The sequence below is a fragment of the Mirounga leonina genome, unplaced genomic scaffold (genome assembly GCF_011800145.1).
Source record: "Mirounga leonina isolate KUSES-001 unplaced genomic scaffold, KU_Mleo_1.0 Mir_176, whole genome shotgun sequence".
NCBI classification, from domain to species: domain Eukaryota; kingdom Metazoa; phylum Chordata; class Mammalia; order Carnivora; family Phocidae; genus Mirounga; species Mirounga leonina.
The window spans coordinates 9,227,618-9,252,981 of record NW_023270454.1 but is presented as its reverse complement, the minus strand read 5'-3'; the positions used below and the strand labels follow the sequence as shown (position 1 = coordinate 9,252,981).

Genomic DNA, 25,364 nt, shown 5'->3' with positions numbered 1-25,364 from the left:
AAGACCTTTTGTTTTTGGTACTTGAAAGCTTCCATTTCACTTAATGTCTTGCCCTTGCTGTGAGCACTATTGTTTGTTCTGGTCTTACTCTTGGCCTTGTACTCACCTCTCTCTCGTGATTTTGGTAAGAGGCAGAAATTCCTTTTTTTTTTTCTTTTTTCCAGTTCTTGTTAGTAGTTGCTGGAGGGCCAAGTCATGATGCTGCAGGATATTGCTGGCTGCTGTTTCCTCCCCGTTCTAGCATTCTCCACCTGCGGTACCACTCCATGTGGATCCCTGATGAGCTTTTTGTATTTATTCCCTAGCAGGCTGAGTGCCTGCTGATGGGTATTAAAGCCTGGTGATGGGTATTAAAGGTAGAGGTAGAAGGACCTTTAGAGTATGAGAGAATGGCAGTTTTTGAGCTTCAGAATTCAGAATCTTTGTTTCATTATGTAAATTCCGTTTCTTTGAAAATCATTATAGGCGAAATGGTAAAGCAACATCGATGTATTTCACAATTCCCTAAAGTCCTGAGTAGACCTATCCAAACAGTTGATAAATTATGCAATAAATCTAAACTGATAACTGATAGGTATGTCTCTCTGGGGGAGATACACAGGGGTATTTTTATTTTCTAGTTGTGGTTTTAAAACTGTTTCTATATTAAAACACATTGCTTTGGGGCACTTGGATGGCACAGTCAGTTGGGCATCCAACTCTTGGTTTCAGCTCAGATTGAGCCTCGTGTCAGGCCCTGAGCTCAGTGTGGAGTCTGCTTGAGATTCTCTCTCTCCCTTTTCCTCTGCCCCTCCCACTTGTGCTGTCTCTCTCTGTCTCTAAAATAAATAAATAAAAGCTTAAAAAAAAAAAACAAACACCCACATTGCTTTTACAAGCTGGAAAAACTTCATTAAATTCTAGGTTTTTTCTGGCGAAATAACACATAACACAAACATTTTAAAGTGAATAGTTCAGGGGCACCTGGGTGGCTCAGTTGGTTGAGTCCAACTCTTGGTTCAGGTCACGATCTCAGGGTCGTGAGATCATGTTGCGAGTCGGGGGCTCTGTGCTGGGTGCTGGGTGTGGAACCTGCCTAAGATTCTCTCTCTCTTCCTCTGCCCCTCCCCCCATCTTTCTTTAAAAAAAAAAAAGTGAACAGTTCAGTGGCATTTTGTCCATTCAGTGTTGTATGACCAGCATCTCTATCTAGTTCATACTGTTTTTTTAATTTTAAATTTAAACTACGTGTATTTACAGATTGATATCATTTGTTGCCTCCAAATGGGTAAATGGGGATTCTTTTCACAGTTTGCTCTTCTAAACATTTTGTGTTTTGTACCACATTAAGATACTACCCATTCAAAACAAAAAAAATATTTATTTATTTATTTATTTATTTGACAGAGAGAGAGAATGAGGTAGTGAGGAACACAAACAGGGGGAGTGGGAGAGGGAGAAGCAGGCTTCCCACGGAGCATCGAGCCTGATGCGGGGCTCATGGGATCATGACCTGAGCCAAAGGCAGATGCCTAACAACTGAGCCACCCAGGCGCCCCGCAAAAAATTTTTTAAATTCAAACTTTTGAAAGGTAAAAGATCATTTCTTAGCTATCAATCCCAGCAGACTTTCCCTTGCCATTCAATGCTTATGACTCTTTTTCTACCCACAAATACTCTCTGGTCAGATGATGGCCTGAATAAAACCTTTTTAATTTCCCATTAAACATGATTTAGTCTTTGGGGTTTTAAATTTAAATTTATATCCCATTTACTATATGAATAAACTACTATATGAATAATTTACTATATAAATTTACTTTTTAAATTACATCTAATTTATATACTTAAATTTAAATTTTGATTACAGTTGAATATAATGGCATTATATTAAGCTTAAAAGGTTCCTGAGAAGTTTTGCAGTGAACTGATTAGAGAAGGATAGAATTCCGTTTTGGTTGATGACATTTGACTGATGGGTGTAGCATGTTCAGGGTTGGCTTCCATGGTGGATATCTTTGTGTTTCACATGGTCACTCTTACTGTTTTACAGCGAGGCTCTCTTCTTAGTGAACCTGCAATCCAGGTGAGAAGAAAAGGAAAAGGAAAACAGATTTGGTCTCTAGAAAAACTGGACAACAGGCTGCTGGATATGAGAGACCTTTATCAGGAGTGGAAAGAGTGTGAAGAAGATACCCCGGTAAGTTCTCTTGAGAAAAATTACGGAACTGGTAGTCATAGAAGAAACCAAGCAGGAAGGAGACTACCCATTTTAGGGAAGAATTGTTCATTCTGCTAACATAGGAATCCTGTTTCTAGAATAATATTTATTTTAACCCTCTAAATTGTTTGGCTAATCAAGAATCTTAATAATAATTATTAAATGGCTGCATAATATTCCATTGTATATATATACCACATCTTCTTTATCTATTCATCTGTAGATAGACATCTTGGCTCTTTCCATAGGTTCTAGAGGGGAGGAGGGTGGGAGGATGGGTTAGCCTGGTGATGGGTATTAAAGAGGGCACGTATTGAATGGAGCACTGGGTGTCATACGAAAACAATGAATCATGGAACACTACATCAAAAACTAATGATGTAATGTATGGTGATTAACATAACATAATAAAAAAACATAAGAAAAAAACAATAATTATCAAAAATAATCTATTTTTCTGGCATCTTCTTTCTTCTCCTCATTTTGTGTTCTCTGGATTTCTAGTAGAATCTTCTACATTCCGTTCTGACATCTGTTGGTGTCACATGTGTGTACTTCTGTACTGGACCATGAATTTACTTAGGACAGAGACCATGCCTTATTATCTCTCTTCCCATTTCTCCACACATTTAATCTCGCAAATAGAAACCTACAATATCTCTTTTTTTTTTTTTTTTTTTTTAAGATTTTATTTATTTATTTGAGAGAGAGAGAATGAGAGACAGCACGAGAGGGAAGGGGGCAGAGGGAGAAGCAGACCCCCTGCTGAGCAGGGGGCCCGATGCAGGACTCGATCCCGGGACTCCAGGATCATGACCTGAGCCGAAGGCAGTCGCTTAACCAACTGAGACACCCAGGCGCCCTACAATATCTCTTTTAAAGAGAACATTAGTGGTATCTTAATATTTGTACTATTAAGAGCAGATTTGGAAGGAGTTCTGATTCTAAAGTAGGTGCTGTAGAGCTGTACTCTGGAACTTTCTCCTTAAGTTGCAGGTTTTCCCATTTAGGTCAACCATGTACTTGTGCATATTTTAAAACAGAAATGCATATTATGTATATTTTTACAGTTTTCAACCCTGCTGGTCTTGTTTCCACATACAGTTGTTTACTTTTTAGTCTCTTGTTTTTTATTTTTATTTTTTTTAGCCTCTTGTTTTTTAAAAAAATATTTATTTTTTCCAGATTATCATCAATAAAAATGACTTTTTATCATTAGATGACATTTTTTCTTAAAATTTTTTCCCCCTCTTTCTTCTATACCCCTCTTGTATTTCAGCCCAGAAATAAAACAACATTAACAAATTACAAAAAAGCAAACTACTCTCATGTAAGGGGGTCAGCTCTTGTTAGTGGCAATGCATCTTATGATTTGGCAGGAACAAGTGGAATAAATAGGAGTGAAAACTAAAGAGTACTTTTGTACACTCGACTTCTTTTTCTAGTCAATTGGTTTTCTCTATTTTCATGCCAAGATTTCCAAATAAAGGAGAAGTGATAAACGTAATGATGTATTATGAGATGGCTGTCATGGGTGAAGTATGCTGACCACCATTCTAATGGGAGTGAGGAAGAGAGAGTCGTGTAATCCAGTGCTGTGCTTAAGCTAAGTTTAATGACTTTATGAGAGGCCATCAAAAAGTGGTAGTAGGTTGAATTAATTTATTTTAAGTGATTTCTGAAGTTGTGATGTTCCAAATCTCTTTAAAGCTCATACGGTCTTACTTCAAGCGTGCTGATCCATTCTATGATGAGCAGGAAAATCACAGTCTCATTGGGGTGGCGAATGTTTTCCTCGAGTCCCTCTTCTATGATGTGAAGTTACAGTATGCTGTTCCAATTGTCAACCAGAAAGGAGAGGTTAGTTTCTCTTCATGCCTTGTGTCCTTCCGAGAAAAGTTTAAGAAACAGTAGGGTGGTTATAGTATATTGTTGTGACTCTTTTTCATTAATAATGACAAGTGCTATTTATATGTATTATTAATTAATAAGACCTGTGTTTCCATCTGCTTGATGGTGATTATTCCATGTACTTTGAGGGAAAGTAACTGTTAGAACGTAGGCTTCTAAATTCTCATTTACCATTAACCCAACCATTTAACTCTAAAACAGAAGAAAAAACAAAATCTGGAAAGAATACCTGCTTCTCCTCTATTGTTCTAGGTGGCAGGTCGGCTGCATGTCGAGGTAATGCGAATAAGTGGTGACATTGGGGAAAGAATTGCTGGAGGTGATGACACCACAGATCTCTCCTGTGATAAGGAAACCCAGGAAGACAGACTTGTGTGCATGGTAAGTCCCAGTTTCATTTAGAAGTAGTGGAAGTGTAGTTGATTTTGAGGGTTGTGGCTATTTAGACAATAAATATTGTGTTCTTGTCGAATTTTGAAAATATCTGTCTCTAAGTAAATCTTTAGAATTGGTATTACAGAGACCATATTTCATTATATATACTGATTTACCAGTTAGCTAGGTACTTCCACTGTGAGGTACTTCACAGGTACCAGTTAGCTAGGTACGTCCACTGTGAGGTACTTCACAGGTACTAACCAGTTAGCTAGGTACTTCCACCTGCTTCTGTGAAGCCTTGGATAAGTCACCTCTTTCTTCTGAACCATTCTGCTCCAAAGTTATATGGATTTATGTTTATCTGAACTTCTCTCTAGAGAAGCACAGTTTTTTCACATAAATTTCCTCCTCCTATTGAACCTCTTAACTTCTGCTGAGGCTCAAGATTTATCCTGGCCCTGGTTCTGTTCCTAAGCTCCTACTATACCTCATTCTTCACACTGTTTTTCCACATGTTTTTTGTTCCTCTTCACCCATGTGCCTTTGTGTATGCTATTCCAGCATGTGCCAGTCTCAAACCCTGCTCTTTCCATTCTTCCCAGGTATGCCATTCGTGAACGCTGCTGAGTGTTATCTGTCAGACATCGTACTGGGAATATAAAGATGAAAAAGATAGGATTTCTTCTCTTAAGGAGCAGCCTGTGTAGTTTGTGTGTATGTGTAGAGGGACACACAGTGAACAGAAGACTCCAATATCGTGTGACCCAAGTGCTCTGAGAGAGGTAGACAAGAGATATTTGGGGACATAGAAGAGAGGTAATTAATTCAGAAAGTAAAGTCTGAGGAAAATTTCTGGAAACAAGACTCAGAGTGAACTTGAAGGAGAGCATGTTATGCAAAACTCTGTCTTCATAGGGTGCTGTGCTTTTTTCATGGATAATTGCTAGGTAGATTTTAAGTAGGTCATTACATTCCTGAACTCCTACCCAATTGGAGTAGATAGTGCTGCCTCTGTCACATTATGACAATGAAAAAATTCCCCTCAGACCTTTCCAAACACACCCTAGCTGGGCCAGTGTGCCATCAGTTGAGAATCATTCTAGGAACCAGTTAAAAGGTTTTTGAGGAAGAGAAATCCACAAGGGTCATAGGAACAGTGTACGAGTGAGAAGAAGGCCATTCAAAGGTGCAGTGAAAGAAGCCTAAACTTAACTCTAATTTCATCATCCATCCTCAGTCCAGTGCTGTGTCTCAGTAAATATTTCTAGAATTGGAGTTGATACCGAAAGGAGTAAGTGACACATTCGCTGCAAGCTGTGGGGAAGCCATAGCTGTTAGAGATGGGCTCCTTTCAAGGGTCTTTGCATGTATTAAGAAGGCCTCAGACATTTAAGTCAGATGCTTCAGAAGGTGGGGGAAAATTCTTAATTCACTAAAACGTTAATCTTTGTGTTATTCTTGATCCTAGAACATTTTTTTTCTGAGGTTATAGGATTACTGAAGGTTGAGACATAGGCTTGATCATTCCCTAACGGGCCATTTCAAAGGTGATGGACTAGTAAGTGCAGCGGCATGAAAGTTGACAACAGTACAAGGATATTGTCTCGCTTGGGAAAGTCATCACTGAAAAAAAGTAGTATATCCTGGATAACATAAGCTTTTTTTAAGAAAAAAATGAAGTTAAAATATCTTGAGATTTTTTTAGTGGAAGATAGCACACATATACAAAAGTAGTGAGAAAAGTGTTACTGATCTCCACCCACCCTCCCTCAACATCAACTCATGGTCAGTCTTATTTCATTCATCTGCCTCTTTCATTCATCTGCCTAAGCCTGTCTGTGCTGTCCCCTTCCCGTGGGTGATTTTGAAGCTATTCCAGACATCTTATTTCATCTATAATAGTTTAGTATTTATCTCTAGAAGAAGAGTACGTTAAAAAACCCATTATATCATAAACAAAAATGAATACTTCCTTAATATGAGATACCCAGTCAGTTTCCTTGATTGTCTTGTTTGATGTGTCTCTTAAATCTATCCTAATCTTTAGGTGCGGGCACTTGTGCTTGCTTGCTTCCTCTCTCTCATTCTCTCTTTCTCTCTTACCCTATAGTTTATTTATCGTAGAAACTGGGTTGTATTTTCTCATAATCTTGATTTTGCTGATTTGTATTTTTTAATGTGTTAAGCTGTATTTACTGTAAATTGGTATTTAGATATGAAGGTGATATAAGGGAAAGGGGGTAGCAAGGACATTTTATAGGTGATGGTGTGTTCTTCCGTCAGAAGGCACATTATATCTGGTGTTCTTTTGGGGATGTTAGCAATTTTTGCTGATTATACCTAGATATTTCATGAGGAGTTAGAAAAGAATGATACTATAATCCTGTCAACCGTCATTTATTAGGTAGAATTCTTTTCTAGAAAGAATCATCCTATTACATCAAGTATTTGCTCCTCAGAGATACAGTTTTGTACAGGAGAGGCGGGGTAAATGCTCCGTTCTTTTCTCCTTTTAAAAAAACCTCATTTTCAAAATAATTAATTGGTTTTCCTACTAATGACCAGTGAGATTTTGTTTTTAGTCCAAATATCATTATGAACTCTGCAGTGTAAGCGTATTTGATGTGTTTCTTTTTTTTTTTTTAAAGATTTTATTTATTTATTCATAAGAGACAGAGAGAGAGAGAGGCAGAGGGAGAAGCAAGCTCCCCGCTGAGCAGGGATCCTGATGTGGGACTCGATCCCAGGACCCTGGGATCATGACCTGAGCCGAAGGCAGATGCTTAACCATCTGAGCCACCCAGGCACCCTTGATGTGTTTCAATCCGTGTATTTATTACCTATATCAAAGTTCACATGATTCCATCTTTGGCCTGTGGGCTCCTCTGTCGAGTCCTTTTGACACAACCCTAACTGTCATAAACTCTGATAGCTTTCTCGCTTTCTGGTATGAGGAATATTCTAGTCCCATCCTGGACCTTTCTTTTTTTTTTTTTTTTTAAAGATTATTTATTTGAGACAGAGAGAATGAGAGACAGAGAGCATGAGAGGAAGGAGGGTCAGAGGGAGAAGCAGACTCCCCGCCGAGCAGGGAGCCCGATGCGGCACTCGATCCTGGGACTCCAGGATCATGACCTGAGCTGAAGGCAGTCGCTTAACCAACTGAGCCACCCAGGCGCCCTACATCCTGGACCTTTCTTATCCCAGACCTGGAATCAGCCATTTCTCCAAGGAACCTGGCTCGTTTCAGTGGGAAGTGGTTTTTAGAGACCATATTCTAAGCATGTAATAGTCTTTTATGTAAAAGGAGGAAGACAGACTGTATGAAAGTAAACAAAATATTGGTGGAAAAAATGAAATCAGTTTGGGACACTTAACAATAATAGGCGATAAGTACCACCAGCTTATAAAAGCAGTCTGGTTTTATTTTTCTGTGATGAAAATAAGTATGCACATATTAACATACTGATATTTTAAATTACATTAAATTAAATGAATATATTTTAAAACCCCAAACAGCATGTCTTCTGACATTCCTGGGCTTTATATTGAGCAGTGGCAAGTCAAAGTCTGTGGTATTCTGACACCTTGTGGTGATTTTGATTTCTGTTTGCAGAAACTTAAAAAACAAAAAACAAACAAAAACTATGTTCTGGATATCAGGGTATTCCTCATTCCTGATATTCTTCATTCCCGGCCGTTCTTATTCCTGATAAGTTGCCTTTAGGATATAGGTCAGCTATAATTTATTTCAACCTTAAAATTGAGATTGATTTCTAAGAAAAAAATATTGGCTTTCCGATGGAATTTAATCACAAGGAAGTATGTTTCCAACATCTGTCCACTCAATGCTTGGATGTGTTTTCATTCATTTCATTCCATTGTTATAGTCAGTCCTCACGCCAGTATCATTAGGTAGCTATCCTGTTTTACATAGGAGAAATCTCAGCCTAAGAAAACTAAGAATTTAATCTGCTCAAAAACAGAAGCTGATATGTGGCAGAGAGTTTTATTTAGATCTCTGTTCTACAGAAATCTTGTAATCTTCCCAAATATTACATTGTCTCACCTTAAAGAATATAATAAAAAATTTTAAACACTTAATGAAAAAGTGATGGTTTTTAAAATGAACAAAAAATTAATTGCTGAACACTGATTGCTCTGTTAGGTTTGGACAGATGAAATGCATTAGTCAATCTATCTTTTTGTAGCCTGTTGGGGAATTGCTATCTAAATGTTTCAAACACTTGTTGCCATTGTTGGGAAAAATGAATAAAAAATAGGAGTTCTCAACCATTGCTTACCCATTATGTGTACCTGGTATAGGAAAAATAGTCATCTGCTTTGCCTGATATTCTGTGTTATTATTAATGCTTCCTGAAATGTTAAGACGATTGTATTTGTGGTTGCTGAACTATATCAACTTTGGTCACATATTCAAGTTTACCTTTGTTGAATTTATTTACTGGAGGCACAGTGTATCATGCAACATACAGGAAGTGACCAGAGAAGAACATAATAAATGATCAATGCTCAATCATATGAAAGTCAGCCCGTAGTCAATTATAAAATCAGAATTTAGTTTTGCTTAATTAATTTTAGAATTTAGTTTCCTTCATAGTTGGAGGAGTTTTAGAATGCACTGACTGCCAAAAGAAATATTTAGAATTTTTGGACTGCTTTAAAATCCATTATGGGCATTTATTCCTGGTGCATTTGAGTCTGATTAGACATATATTTCTAACTATATGTTGTTATCACAAAACCTTACACTCATGCAGTCCAGGGCACATTTCCTTTGATTCTCTCCCCTAAATCTGCATGGAGAAGGCACTCAGTAAGAGTTGGTACAGAGATGGTCAACATTCACCATCTTTAATCTCCTCCCTTTATCTCTCCAGATCTTCAAAACATACATTCCTGATGCCTTTAAAATTTTCCAAAAAATCCTCTAATAGCATATAACTTTCTACTCAAGAACCTTGTTCTTTTTTATCCTTTAAAATATCAAATAAATGTTTTTTGCTCTTTACTGAATATTCCTTATTGGCATATATGCTGATTTCATTCTTCATTCATCATTGTTAACAATCTTACGTTCTTGGGACATATCCATAGTTAGCCAAATTCATGTCATTGAATGGTGTTGATGGTTGAGAACTTTCTTTTTCTGAGTTGATTATTAGTATTATAATATGATGATGATGATGGTGATGTTATAAGAAACTAGAATTGGCTTGTACATACTTGAAAACATCTAAGTTTATAGTCAAGGTTGTTGTTATCGAAGTTTATAGTCAAGGTCGTTGTTACCCCGTGCCAACCTCTCACTAAATATGACAGTTGTTGTCACCATTTCACAGATGAAGAAATAACAGCCCCAGAGTGAAGGGGATTTGGTCAAGAAGAACTAGTAGTGACACAGTCAAGACTGGGACCAATATCTGACTCAAGGCACTTGTTGCACCTTTTCTGAGTTAAAAACAGAGCCTTCCTTTTCCTTCAGGTTAAAATACTCCAAGCCACTGGGTTGCCACAGCATCTGTCCCACTTTGTGTTCTGTAAATACAACTTCTGGGATCAGCAGGAGCCAGTAATTGTCGTACCCGAAGTTGATACCTCCTCCTCCTCTCCTGTTAGCAAGGAACCTCAGTGCATGGTTGTCTTCGATCACTGCAGTGTAAGTTTGTTTTCCGGACTTGGTCAACATTTGATTACTTAGGTAAAAACAAAACTATAAAATGAGCATTATTTTGTTGAATACTTTGGTATTAATATGTATCTCGAATCAGAGTTTCTCAGAGTGTGGTTGGAGTCTGAAACCGAAATGTCATCAGTACATTGTACACCTTAAATTAGCACAGTGTTATATGTCAGTTATAGCTCAGTAAAGCTGGGGGAAAAACACTAAAGTGTCAGTGAATTTAACTCCTCCCCACAATCAAAATTTACTTTTGTGTGAATATATATACAGCTGACCCTTGCACAACATAGGTTGTAAATGTATTTTCTCTTCCTTTGGTTTTCTTATTTTTTTTTTTAATATTTTACTTACTTTTTAATTAATTAATTTTGGGGGAGGGGAGGGACAGAGAAAGAGGGAGAGAGAATCAAGCGGGATCCATGCGGAGTGCGGAGCCTGACGTGGGGCTCAGTCTCAAGACCCTGAGATCATGACCTGAGCCAAAATCAAGGGTCGGATGCTTAACCTACTGAGCCACCTTGGCACCCCCCTTTTGGTTTTCTTAATAACATTTTCTTTTCCCTAGCTTACTTTATTGTAAGAATGCAGCATTTAAAAAACATAACTTACAAAATATGTGTTAATCAACTGCTTACGTTATTGGGAAGGCTTTCTGGTCAACAGTAGGCTATTAGTAGTTAAGTTTTTGAGGAGTTGAAAGTAATATATGGGTTTTGACTGCATGGGGGTTTGGTGCCTGTTATCCCCACATTGTTCAAGGGTCAACTATATATACCTTTCTCAAAGGAACCCATGTTTTGTATTAGATTACTGGAGAAATTGTTATCTGAAAAGTTTAAGAAACTGGTGTTTTAGAGAAAGTGAAAATAGAAAAGAGACAAGAATGAACTTTATTGGACACCTAATGCTCTGCTAAGCACTTTATGTTATTCTTTCATTTGATCTTTATCATAGTTGTATTTGATGATAGTATTTTTTTGTTTCAGCAGCCAGTTCAGAGGGATCAGTTTACCCACGGCTAGTAATTAGAAGAGCCAGTATAGTCAGACTCTAGATTCTTTTTTTTTTTTTTTTTTTACTGTACCACAGTTAATCCATCTCATTTTTTTTCAAGAGAGAGGTCTCTTTCTAATCTATTTAAAACATAGAAATACCTTTAGTGTGTTAAAGATCGAGAGAGAGAGAAAGTGTAGATTCTATGACTTTTTTCAATAAACTGTTTTAGAGCTTAATAATTACTGTAAAATGTTGTCATATATATCTTGTAAAGATGGACAGATTGGGAGAATTTTTAAAAATTAGGTGTTTTTTGCACTGATGATCATTATTTATTTCCTTACTCTCCTATTATTGGAGATAATGAGCTTCCTAAAAGCTAGGAAAAATTCTTATTCTAACACACTGCTACCTTACTGCATCTAATTTTTATATCAAGACATTGTAGATCATTGTTGGAATTATTAATATAATTATTAATACTTTAAAAATAGCTTCCCAAATATTGCTAACAAAACAGAATACAATGCTGGTCTTTCACAATAGATTTTCAAGGTGAAAAGTGTTTTTATTTATTTATTATTTTATTTTATTTTTTTATTATTATGTTATATTAATCACCATACATCACATCGTTAGTTTTTGATGTAGTGTTCCATGATTCGTTGTTTGCGTATAACACCCAGTGCTCCATGCAGTACGTGCCCTCTTTAATACCCATCACCAGGCTAACCCATCCTCCCACCCCCCTCCCCTCTAGAACCCTCACTTTGTTTTTCAGAGTCTATCGTCTCTCATGGTTCCTCTCCCCCTCAAATTTCCCCCCCTTCATTCTTCCCCTCCTGCTATCTTCTTCTTCTTCTTCTTTTTTTTTTTTTTTTAACATATAATGTATTATTTGTTTCAGAGGTACAGATCTGTGATTCAATGGTCTTGCACAATTCACAGCTGAAAAGTATTTTTAAAAATCAGATTTATAATTATGTTTAAAGTCAAGAACCTTTAGACCATCTGAGCATTCATTATGCATGTTAGATGACAGTTCTGTTCTATAACTAAAACTTTTTTTTTCATTTCTTTTCTCCATGAAGTAGGTGTATGATGGTGGGTATAAGTAATCATAAGGTTACCAGAAAATACTTCCTCTATTTTCTTCCAGGAGTTTTCTGTTAATATTACTGAAGACTTCATTGAGCATCTTTCAGAAGGGGCTTTGGCAATTGAAGTATATGGCCATAAGATGAACGATCCTCGGAAAAACCCAGCCCTGTGGGATTTGGGGATAATCCAAGCAAAAACACGTAGTCTTCGGGACAGGTGAATTTTAGATATCCTTCTGATTCCATTTATAATTTTAAAGAATTGCTAGAGAGTAATACTGCCATTTGTAAAGGTAGCCTTTCCTGAGCATTACCAGTATCCCAGGGATCGATGCAATTGTTTCCAGGGTATTTATAGCACATTTAAACTTCCTTACAGGAATGAACTTTGAAGAGTGATGGAAGAGATGTTAAATGTATAGTTAGTTAAGAATAAAGAGTGAATGAATTTTTGGAGAATAGTTGCTTATCATTCTGAATTCTAATTAATCAACTCTAGGGAGAATGGATCAATACATACTCTAGAATTCAGGTTTTACTTATTTTGTCTTTAGTGCAGAGTTCTTTTGAAATGCCATCAGTCATGAAAGGAGGCAAGCTTATTTGTACCACGATTTTAAAAAGAAGAGTTAAAAGGGAATGACTGAAAGAGTGTGTATTCATGCTTTCCATCTTATTTTTTTAAATTTTTTTATTGTTATGTTAATCACCATACATTACATCATTAGTTTTTGATGTAGTGTTCCATGATTCATTGTTTATGCATAACACGCAGTGCTCCATGCAGAATGTGCCCTCTTTAATACCCATCACCAGGCTAACCCATCCTCCCACCCCCCTCCCCATGCTTTCCATCTTATTATAGAAGAGAACCAGATTTTCTTTTTTCTTGTTTTGCATTTAGAATGTTTTAGCAAATCCTTAACTAGAATTGAGTTTTTTTCTTGATTCTGTTATTAATCCGAGCAAAGATTCTTCTCAAGTTACTAAATCAAGCATATATATCACTACCTTTATCTATGTAACGATAATCACTGTACTTGCTTCTGGACTTCTGATTACCATATTTAGATTTTTGAATAGCCACTTTGAAATAGATTTGTAATTATCATACCTTTTTGAATGAAATGAAGGAGCCATTTCTAGTTCTGATGTTAAATTTGTTTAATTTTGGTTTAATTATATTTGCTAGTATATATTTGTGTATTACTCACTGAACTACAGGTTATTCTACTGAATTATTCAGTTTGGAGGTCATTATCATTGCTAGTTTTCATGTGAAGGATCCTAAGCTGCCTGTATTGAAATAGAAATGTATGATTTTCCAAGAACTTCAACTATTTCCTAGATGGAGTGAAGTTACCAGAAAAGTAGAATTCTGGGTCCAAATCTTGGAACAGAACGAGAATGGTGAATACTGCCCTGTAGAAGTAATTTCTGCAAAGGATGTGCCAACAGGAGGAATCTTTCAACTCCGGCAGGTAAGAAAATTGTGAAAGTTATCATTCTGAATGTTAACATTAAATTCTTTGGCACTGTAAAGCTTAATATTGGATTCCTGTTAGCAGAAATGTTAGATTGGTGATAATGAAATCTAGACTGGCCAAGTCCATTCTTTGTATTTAAATTGTCTCCTATTTCATGTCTATTTTCTTTGATTTTAAAAAATACTGCTAATTATAATATTTTAAAACCAGCTTTTCTTAGATTTAAGTAAGCAAAAAGAGAAGCTTTAAAGAATGACTTAGAATTGGGGCGCCTGGGTGGCTCAGTCGTTGGGCGTCTGCCTTCGGCTCGGGTCATGGTCCCAGGGTCCTGGGATCGAGCCCTGCATCGGGCTCCCTGCTCCGCAGGAGGCCTGCTTCTCCCTCTCTCACTCTCCCTGCTTGTGTTCCCTCTCTGGCTGTGTCTCTCTCTGTCAAATAAATAAATAAAATCTTTAAAGAAAAAAAAATGACTTAGAATTGAATTGCAGGAAACAATAGAAACATATGAAGCAGCATTAGAATATTTCCAAAGACAAGGAGAAGCAATGTGACATGGCAGAAAGAACAAGGACTTCACAGGCTAGTAACATGCTAGGGTTCAGTTCTGGTCTCCCACGGCCTAGCCCTAAATCTGTGAGCAAGTTTGGTAACCTCTCAGAACCTTTCCTTAGGTATAAAGTGGAGATGTGATAACAACAACTTTGTAGGACTAGTGTGAGGTTTAGAGATACTGTATATGAAGTACAGTGTTTGGTACTTGGGAGGTGAAAGGGTTCTTTTCCTCCTGACACCAACCAATACTCTTGATTCTCTGCAGCACCAACCGGTGTCCCACAGTGCAATTCGGTTTCAACCTAACCACCCGAAATTAGTGTCAGATGCTACAGGTTTAAGGGCTCAGACTTAAGCAAGCACAAGATTGCTCTCATTGCAGATGCCAGTTGCCAGTATCGGGTCCTTAGTTCTATCTAGCATGGCTGCAAAGTCGGGGGTTCGCCCAACTCTCCTCCCCTTTACTTTCTGTTTCCAGTCTTCTTAAATAAAGGTTGCAACTCAGGAATAACCTGGTGGGGGAGATGCATGGGACAAGGAGGGATAAGGAGGGATAAGGAGCGTCCATGTCCTCTCTGGGTGTGCCAGCCACCCTCCCACCACCTTGATTTGTCCCTCAACCAGGAAGCTCACTGAAACTCATTGTTTGGAGGCTTTTATGGATGTTCATTATGTAGGCATAACTGATGAAAGCTTTGGCCATGGGTGATTAACTCGATCTCTATCCCTTCTCTGCTCTGTACAGAGGTTTTGGGGCGGGGCTGACAGTTCCAAACTTCTAATCAAGGCTTGGTGGGTTTTTTTGGCTACCAGCCCCCTTCCTGAAGCTATCTGGGGGCCTACCAAGAATCACCAGACTTAAAGTTGTGTCATTAAAAGATGCACCTATAATCATTATCCCTCAGGAAGTTCTGAGAGTTTTAGGAGCTCCCTGCCAGGACCTGAGGACAAAGACCAAATATCTTTCTATGATACTACAGGAGGTATTAAATAAATGCAGCTGAGTAGATATGAACGCCTGCCAGAAATCAATACAGCAGAGAAATATGTGGGAATTGTCACTTTACCCCAGGCGGATTGTAATCTGTAAAATGTCTATGCTGCCAGCTAAAGAGAAAATATCTTAATAGAATTTACATAGAAGATTTGCAAATACTCTTTTTTGCTATACTTTACATTAATTCAACATTTAGTAGAATATCGTATCCCATGATAGCCAATGTTGAAATCATTCAAAGCAGAATATGGGAAAAGGTTAAAGGAAAAATAAAGTTTCCTTAAATACTTAAGTTTCTGAATGTTTTAGAAGAGGAAGGTGATAAGCATTTGTTCTCTGACCCCAGCAAATGAATTTTAGCAAATCCATTCATTAATGGGCAAAGAACTAAAAGGAAAAAGAAATTAGTTTAAACTATAGCATCAGATATATACATAAAATAGGATTCTTAAGGGTGTGAAGAACATCTTTTTCTGAACATCTGTTAAAGCTATATATATATATCTTCTTTGGGTGCTTCAGAAATTCGTTGCCTGGAAGGCAAGACCAGATAATTTTCTGTGGTTTAGTATAAATAGAATATATAAGTATTTGTCATATTCCTGACAGCCTTTACTAAAAGTGTTCAAAGATGAGTTGAGTTCATCAGGAAATGCTTTTTTGAAGGGTGTGGGTCTTGACCTGGATGCTGAAACAATAGTGCAAAGGCTTCTTTCATACATAAACAGAAAGAATAAAGATACAGTGGTTGGAATTAGGTAAGTTTGGGGAGAAAGTAACATGTAGGAAGACCTGGAGAGCAGTAACAGGGGAGGTTATGGAAGCATGGAGCCCGTTCATAGAGGGATTTGGACGGTAGGTTCATTTGAATTAAAATATTTCAAAAATTGAACCTACTTTTCTTGAACAGGAAAACGGCAGAGGGGAACTGATTAGGTTCGCCATATGAAATGGCCAGTTTTGTAGTTAAAAAATGCTCAAATATTAGCAGTTACAGGAAGTTTGATCTATGAGTTTAAGTATACTGTTTAAAGCTTTTCTGTGGGGCAGTAAGCTGTTCTGGATCTTTCCTTCCTTTTCTTCCCTGTGCCTGCCTTGAACCCTTCCCCCACAGTGCCTCTACTTCACCTTCCCAGTGTGGGCACACACGGAGTATGTTACTTTCTGTTTCAGGCAAAGTAAACAAACAAAATGTAGCTAATTGAAATGACTAAACTATTTTAGACAATTAAAATGTTTTTTGAGGTACTCTTTCCACAGGATATCTGATGCATAGTCCTTGGAAAATATTAAATCAAAAGACATCTGTAACCCATCTCTTCAAATCTAGCCTTCTGATTAATCTTTGCCTAAATTGATTTCTCTGATAACTCAGAGCTCTTGGGAATTAAGATCTGATGGAAGAGGGGAAGAGTAACTGACTTGAAATTGTACATTCAGATTCCATTGTTCAAATTCTGTTTTACATCCCTGAAATTTATACACCGACTTTGAAGTCAGTAATTAGGGAATATGGGAATCTACTTCATTGTAAACATACAGGGTCACATAGTATTTATTATGAAAATGTGTGTAAGAAGGAACAACTTCTCTCTGTTCAATTCTTCATTTTGCAGCATGGTTTTAAATTATTTGGGATTAGAGCAGAGAAGCCAGGATAGTGGTCATTATTCTTATTTCTGACTTTGCTTATTTTAAAAAGTAGATCATACTGTATATATATTGGGTTTGGTAATCTCTTTTTTTAAAAGTCTGGTTACCAAACTCTTTCTTGAGAGAGAGAGAAAGAGAGAGAGAGGGAGAGCAGGGGGGAGGGGCAGAGGAAGAGGGGGAGAAAGAATCTTTTTTTTTAATTTTTTTTATTTGAGAGAGAGAGAATGAGAGACAGAGAGCATGAGAGGGAGGAGGGTCAGAGGGAGAAGCAGACTCCCCGCCGAGCAGGGAGCCCGATGCGGGACTCGATCCCGGGACTCTAGGATCATGACCTGAGCCGAAGGCAGTCGCTTAACCAACTGAGCCACCCAGGCGCCCGGGGAGAAAGAATCTTAAGCAGGCTCCACGCCCAGTGCAGAGCCCAACTCAGGACTCGATATCATGACCAAGAGATCATGACCTGAGGCGAAATCAAGAGTCAGATGCTTAACTGACTGAGCCATCCAGGTACCCCAACCATACTCTTTAACTTAATATATTACCTCTGTTTTTCTACAGCAGTATTTTAATGGCTATGTAATATTTTATTATATACACTACAGTTTGAACAATTGTTAATATTATACATTTATTTGTGTCTAGTTTTTTGTTATTCTTACCACTGCTTTAAGATTCCTTATACACATATATGATTATTTACTGAGAACAGATTCCTGGAAAGTTGAATTGATGGGTCAAGGGATACTTATATATATATATATATATATACATTTTTTTTAAAGATTTTATTTATTTATTTCACAAGAGATAGACACCGCGAGAGAGGGAACACAAGCAGGGAGAGTGGGAGAGGGAGAAGCAGGCTACCCACTGAGCAGGGAGCCTGATGCGGGTCTCAATCCCAGGACCCCAGGATCATGACCCGAACTGACGGCAGATGCTTAACGACTGAGCCACCCAGGCGCCCCAGGATACTTATATTTTTAAGGCAAATTGCCTTGCAGAAAGCTTTACCATTTTATATTCCCACCAACAATGTATGTAATCGCCTGATTCATAAACTTTGGGCAGTATCAGAAATTGCCTTCTTAAAAGATAATCACTAGTTTAGTAAGTGAAAATAAAGGTGTATTGTGCTTATTTTAATTTGTATTGATTTGATTATAAGTGAGTTGAACAGTTTTTATTGTCCCTTGCTTTTTTGCATTTCCTTTGTTAGAATGTTTTCTCTTAATGTTTCTTTTTATTTAAAAAATATGCAAGCCATATATATTCCATGTCTTTCTACTTGCTGAAAAGGTAAATTATTTTTCCTGATCAGTTTTTCAATTTGTAGTTGACTACTTAACTTTTAAGACATGGTGAGACAATGTCTCCAAAGTTAAACGCTTTCTCAACATCAGCCTGTAGGGGTCTCTCTAAACCAAATTTTTAGAAATTAAACTGATTTTAAGAAAAATTGTCTGTGATACAGGGACAGTCCCGGCGAGTCCAAGTGGAAGTGAAGTCTGTGCAGGAATCTGGGACTTTACCACTGATGGAAGAATGTATATTGTCTGTTGGCATTGGATGTGTAAAAGTTAGAACACTCAGATCCCCCAAGACTCATGAGACCTTTCATGTAAGTTTCTGTGCCGGTTATGTTCTTGTTGAAAGCCCCAGTGAGATAAGAGAGTCTTTTGGAACCTGCCAGAAAACTGCCTTCCATGAACAATTCTTTCAGTTTTTTTTCTTTCGTTTTTCTTTGATGTCTTTTTTTCTTTGTTCTTTTTTTTACTATATTGCATTTGCATGGAATCACTGTACCAGACTGTTGGTTTTGCTCTGGTACATGGCAAACTGAGGGTTAAGACATCACAGTCTTTAGAAATTCCTTAGTTGCTTACTAGTGATTAACATCCCCCACCACCCACCCGCTCTGCAGAAACCCCCTACTGGCTTGTAAAGACTGTTTGCCAGCAGGTGTTTGATTTCTCCTGGGGAGTGGGACTATATACCCAGCAGGGAGAGTATTGTACTGGTTCCTGAAAAGGTCAAATGAGTGTTCTTCACTTTCCTATGAGAAGCTTAAGGTTTGACTCCCAACTTCCTGAAAACTATAAAACCGAGAGTGGCGGCGAGCATAGGTGGGAGATGAAATATTCATTTAGAAAATATCAAGTATGGGAAAAGATTCTGGTTGTTGAGTGTAGTCTGATTCTTGGAAAAATGATTGTTTTAGTTATGCATCATACATTTTTTCTTTTAGGAGGAAGAGGAGGACATGGACAGCTACCAGGTAAGGAAGCACCTGTTTGCCTCATCAAATGAGCTTGATTCCAGTGCTGAATCACACATTCCTGAGTCTTGTCATACTGTTACTTAATAACTACACAATTAATTTTGAATCAAATGCTGCTTTTTCTCAAATTGAAACAGAGTTTCGTAGACTTCAGTGTAGGAAATCATTTGTGACTATTATCTTTTTCCAAACCTGGAGCTCCCTACAAATCCATTTCTCCAGATCCTTTTCCTTACACTCTTTCTCTCCTTGAGTGGAGTCACCCACCCTTTTCCCTGTAAGAGCTGTCTCATACTGAGCCTCAGTCAGGCCACACTGCTTATTTTCCATCTTCTAAACCATGTCACACAGGTTTGGTTTTGCCTGCCTCCCCTCTTCCTAATCTCCTGCAAGATTTTGTTTATGTCTGTCAAGTTCTATCTTGTTAGTCTTGCTAGTCATTGTTTAGGACTGTCAGAGCTCTTTGGATCCTGATTATGTCATCCAGTGTAGTCACTCTCCTGGTTTTGCATCATTCTAATTTGATAAAAATGTCTGCCTTCCTATAAGTGACTGATAAAAATATTGGATCAGATAGGGTTAAATACAGAGTCCTATGGCACAACAATAGAGACTTCTTTTAAGCTGACATTATTCCATTAATCACTGTTCTTTGGATGTGATATTTGAGTCACTTATGATTTCATTCAAGTAGATTCATTGCACATTTCTCCATCTTGTCTACAAGAATGCCATGAGCTATTTGGTTAAGTGCCTTAGTGAAATCCAGATACACACTGTATGCTCAGCATTCCACTGATCTACCCAGTCTTGTTAACTTTATTATGAAAGGAAATGAGGCGAGATTGGTGTACAGTCGAGTGTTGACTGGTAGAGTTCTTAGTCTGATAAAGCCCCCCTCTCCTCTCCAAAAATCCCCCCACAAGAAACAAGGGAGAGAAGCATTTACATGTTGTTTGTAGAGACTAGTGAAACATTTATTGAAGGCTGAAACACGAAATTTGAGGAATTCTTATGATGGTTCCCAGGAATATAGAATTGAAGATTATTGAATAGTATTTGTGATTTTCTTTAAGTTTACTTACTTATTTATTTATTTATTTATTTATTCATTCATTCATTCATTCATTCATTTGTTTTTGGTAATATCTACATTCAGTGTGGGGCTCAAACTCATGACCCCGAGATCAAGAGATGCATGTTCTTCTGACAGCCAGGTGCCCAAGTATTTGTGATTTTTATCTAGCAGAGGGACATTGTAGATCTTAGTTACTTGGAGTTCTGCCCCTTGAACCAGTAGAAATAAAACTGGTTCTTTTTTTTTTTTTTTTTTTTAAGAGATTTTATTTATTTATTTGAGAGAGCGGATGAGAGGAGAGAGAGAGCACATGAGAGGGGGGAGGGTCAGAGGGAGAAGCAGACCCCCCGCCGAGCAGGGAGCCCGATGCGGGACTCGATCCAGGGACTCCAGGATCATGACCTGAGCCGAAGGCAGTCGCCCAACCAACTGAGCCACCCAGGCGCCCATAAAACTGGTTCTAGATATCAGAGAATGCTCTTTCAGAAGCTGTCTTGTTCCAGAACAGCAGTGCTTTAATTTCTGGAACTTTCTGTTCTGAATAATGATTGGAGTCAACTAGTAGTGGTAATAAAGAGATTGATACATAATACTTCATATTTTTGAAGCCTTAGAGTAAGGTAGTTGGAGCATTGGTTTCAAATATCTTGTCTTCATGTTATATTTGCCATAATTTCCCTTGTTTTCTTTCAGGATCGGGATTTAGAGAGACTACGTAGAAAATGGCTAAATGCATTAACAAAACGTCAGGAGTACTTAGATCAACAACTGCAGAAGCTTGTCAGTAAACATGGTAGGAAAAGCAAGTTGAATATTTCCTTCCCCCCCAAATCTGTGCATAATTAATTTCCATTTGCAGCCATAAATTAGAAGTACATGAATACATCAATAATGGGGATGGCAAGAGCATAGGAATGTTACTTATTCGTGTCATATCCTTTCAGAGTAACATTTATTTAACTGTAATGATGTCTTTCTATAGGTCTCCCCCCATCCCCAACAAAGAGAGAAAATACTATGTAAACATTGTCCCTCAAAAATAAATTAAGGAGGGTGATAACGTTCTTGGTTTCTTATCCAAAAGTACTTGAATCCGCTAACTCTGGAAGAAATTATTCATGTGCTGGTCCATGTTGGCCTTCCATGAACCAAAGATGGCCTTTCTGTAAGAGTACACCAACCTCTTTAGCTTATAGTTCATCTTTTTTTTAAAAAATCACAATTAGGGAAGTAATAAGTTTTCTGTGAACCCTCATCAACCAGTACCTGAAATACAGGCAAATCCTATCGATACGCAGGACAAAAGTGTAAATCAAGTGAGAAATCTGTATTTGATCCTCATTCCTGATGCCCTAGATAAAACAGAGGATGATGCCGACCGTGAAGCTCAACTTCTAGAGATGAGGCTGACTCTGACCGAGGAGCGGAATGCAGTAATGGTCCCCTCCGCTGGCAGTGGTATTCCAGGGGCCCCAGCTGAATGGTATGAACGCTGCCACGTGTCTTCAGACATTCCAGATGCTCACTGAGCCTTCTGCCCTCTCTATGAATTTTGCCTCTGTTCCAATTAATGGAATACTCATCATAGCATAGGGGAAAAAAGTTTGAATTAGAGGAAGTGTTAAACTATTTTCATGAGTTGGAATAACTATGGCCTAAAACTGTGTTTTATTAAATAATATTGTTATTGGCCCAAGTAATTAAGAATTCTGAGAATCTAAATCAATATTTAATACCACTGCACTTAGCATTAAAAAAAAAAGTTAATATGTTAATTACTTGGGTCATTCCCTTAAAAGACCATTCGGTCATAATAAAATTGCATCTCCAGGAGTTTTTGGTTTTGTGCTGGCTTAAATTGTACTGTCAGCAAATGTTCTGTGCCACTTTACAGAAATTAAAAATAGTAAATTAAGCCATATGGGGCCCTTAGGTATATAATTTTTTAAGAAAGTAACTTTAAACAAGGAAGCTTCAATTATAAACAGGTAGATATATCTTATAAGACTGAATTCAAGTATCAGAACATACAATAATTATACATGAAAGCACCAATGAAAAGAAGCAGCAGTTACAGGTAAGTCTTTGGGGCATCTCTGATGTGAAATTGTAACAAAAACACAATACCCACAGTTATTATTGGCTTGACCTGTAATACTTCTCAGTGTGGATTAACACTGTGTCTCGAAGTACATGCTGCTGAGAAAGTCTGCTTTATTTGAGATGCTATTTGTTCATTATGTTTTAGGACCCCAGTTCCTGGGATGGAAACACACATTCCTGTTATATTCCTTGACTTAAATGGTAAGTTAGGAGGTGCTTTCTGAAGGCTTACCTCTGACAAATTAGTGTCCGAGTAACACTTAGATTGTAACAAAGTTTGCAGTTAGGCAATTCCGTAAGCCTAAGGTTTTATGTTAACCTAAGGGTTAATGTATGCTGAGGGACACTGACACTTGACAAAGAATGAATTTTCTATAAGAATAATATTTTTGTCAGTAGTAGGTTATGTTTCATCCCGGCGCGTTCTCACATTTCATTCTGTAATCCGTAACTGCTGTGTGTGTGCTTTGTTCTCCTCATCGTGTTTGGATGTAGTAGCAGGTGTTTTCCTGCACTTCAAGTATTGTCTTCTTTAATTCTTAGGAAAATTTGATTTCTCTCTGGAAAGGACTAATAACTAATGATGCTAATGTAGCATGCTTTCATTTATCTGGTGTTTTCTTAGCATTACCTAATAAATTTCTCACTTTTTATCTGAGTTCTTATGCTCTTCATTCCTGCATTGCTTATTTATGAGAAACTGTCCATTTTTCTGAATTTTTTCTCCTTCATGTAAAATATTTTGGATGTGGCTACATTTTACATTTTCTCTGTCCAAGGAAGGAAAATAAAAATGAAAAGGTAGATTAAACAGCTAAAAACAAGATAAAAGTCAGCAGTTAAATTCCTAAAACATCTGCAGAAAAGCTGTATATTACAGTTAACTATCCTAAATAGGCAAGCTTGGATGTTCTCAGTGGTTTTCTTCCACCCAGCTGAAAGTGAGTTATAAAATCTGAGGTATTTAACATCTTGTACTACTTAGCTTATTTAGACATATGGAAAGTTATTATATGCACACAGAGTTAAGCAAATAATACTTAGCCACTTCTACTGTCTATCCATCCAAGAGGGTTTCACGGTTTTGCCACAGCTCTCTATCCTACCTTGTTGTTCTCTGGCGCCTTGGAGGCTGAGGCTTACTTAGGCCTATCCTTATGTTAGGTTCCTAGACAGGTGAGGTGCCGTGAGCATGCCTGTACACGTGTGTAGGGTAAGAGTGAAAAAGAATAAGCTTATAGAAGACCTGTTTGTACGGACATCCCAAGACATAATCAAGAACTTGTGCAGCCTGATGCCCATTCTTGATCCACACAAGCCCACATACTAGAGAGATACTTTTGATGCCTACTCACAAGCTTAAGATGGATAGGGGGTTGGGAGGACCAGACTTAGAACTAAATAACTAAAGGGCCAAGGGACAACCCTCCAAGTTTCTGGCTCATGTAGCCAATTGATCCTTTTGTTCAACTTAACTGTCAGTTAATTGGAATCACTCTCGCTTCTCATTTCTTTGGTGCACTAAAAGATAGGGAATTGGGGTTATAATCCTATCATTAACATTTATGGGCTGACCTTGAGTAACCTCTTGGGTATCTTGGCTTCATTTGCCTTCCATGTAAAATAAGGCAAAAAGGTAGGAGATTGGATAAGATAATTTCTTGAAAGTCTATCCATTTCTAAGAACTGTGAACTGTTTAATGGTCCTCTTCCATGTCATGTAAGATTTTAGAGGCAAAAGCAAATGAAATTTGAGGCAGGAGAAGTTTAATACTAAGCACATTGAAATTTAGCTGGTAGGCGTTACTCTTTAAAATGATCTCTGATTTAATGGAACTTCTTCGCTCTTAGCTGATGATTTCAGCTCCCAAGATAATCTTGATGACCCAGAAGCTGGTGGATGGGATGCTACTCTCACCGGGGAAGAAGAGGATGAGTTCTTTGAACTGCAGATTGTAAGACAGCACGATGGAGAGGTAAATAAAACATAACTAGGGAAAATCAGATGAAAAGTAGTTCTTTAACCTCTCCATGTGTCTCCTGAAACATTCAGCAGTGTAATCATTTTAATGCTTACATTTCTCAAGAAATATAAATGAAACCTTTCATTATAACTTCCAGAAGAGCGAACCTCTTCCAGAAGGAGTGGGCAGTCAGATTACGTCCATTAACCATTTTACTTCCCCTCCTGGTAAAGGATCTCTGTTAGTATTCATAGTTCAGGTCAGCAGTGGTCCCTTTGGGGAAATGCTACTGAAGTACGTACAGGTAAAGTGACACAGTGTTTGGGGTTTGCTTTGAAATTCTTTAGTAAAGGTTTTGTTTTTTTTTTTTTAAGATTTTATATATTTTTGACAGAGAGAGTATACAAGCAGGGGAAGCAGCAGGCAGAGGGAGAGGGAGAAGAAGGCTACACGCTCAGCAGGGAGCTGATGCGGGGCTTGATCCCAGGACCCCGGGATCATGACCTGAGCCGAAGGCAGACGCTTAACCATCTGAGCCACCTAGGCGCCCCTTTAGTAAAGGCTTTTTAAGAAGAGAAAGAAAGAATAGATGAAGGCAGTGTGGCAAAATCTTGATAATGTCTGAATCTAGGTGACAGGTGTACCGTGGGGGCTTACTTTCTAGTTTTGAGTATATTGGAAAAATGAGAAAGTAGTTTAAGCAAGGAAAGCTGATGGGATGCTTTGAAGGGTACATCATCCCTTGGTTGTATTCCTAAGATGCAAAGCTTTAATAGTAGGGGAAAAAGCCAACACACCCAACTGTGATACGTTCTGTACAACAGTGGGCCTGTCAGTGTCATGAGTGACAAAGAAGGGCTGGGGAACCATTCCAGGTTAAAGTAGACTAAAGGAGCATGACATCTAAATGCAGTTAGTGATCCTGGATCGGAACAGAAGATTGAAAGAATTGAATATGGA

General features: G+C 37.8%; 1 protein-coding gene across 2 annotated transcripts in view; it reads left to right on the top strand.

The window, feature by feature from the left end:
- The window catches only part of KIF13B (kinesin family member 13B), a 205,639-nt gene that overhangs the window by 117,214 nt on the left and 63,061 nt on the right, over positions 1 to 25,364 (top strand). For both annotated transcript variants that reach the window (XM_035022644.1, XM_035022643.1), the window contains exons 19-30: positions 2,033 to 2,179; positions 3,911 to 4,060; positions 4,364 to 4,492; positions 9,996 to 10,169; positions 12,349 to 12,506; positions 13,638 to 13,770; positions 18,453 to 18,599; positions 19,227 to 19,256; positions 21,031 to 21,130; positions 21,694 to 21,820; positions 22,586 to 22,641; positions 24,292 to 24,416. In XM_035022644.1, the coding sequence (XP_034878535.1) occupies positions 2,033 to 2,179; positions 3,911 to 4,060; positions 4,364 to 4,492; positions 9,996 to 10,169; positions 12,349 to 12,506; positions 13,638 to 13,770; positions 18,453 to 18,599; positions 19,227 to 19,256; positions 21,031 to 21,130; positions 21,694 to 21,820; positions 22,586 to 22,641; positions 24,292 to 24,416 (1,476 nt within the window). The remainder of the gene's footprint in view (positions 1 to 2,032; positions 2,180 to 3,910; positions 4,061 to 4,363; positions 4,493 to 9,995; positions 10,170 to 12,348; positions 12,507 to 13,637; positions 13,771 to 18,452; positions 18,600 to 19,226; positions 19,257 to 21,030; positions 21,131 to 21,693; positions 21,821 to 22,585; positions 22,642 to 24,291; positions 24,417 to 25,364) is intronic.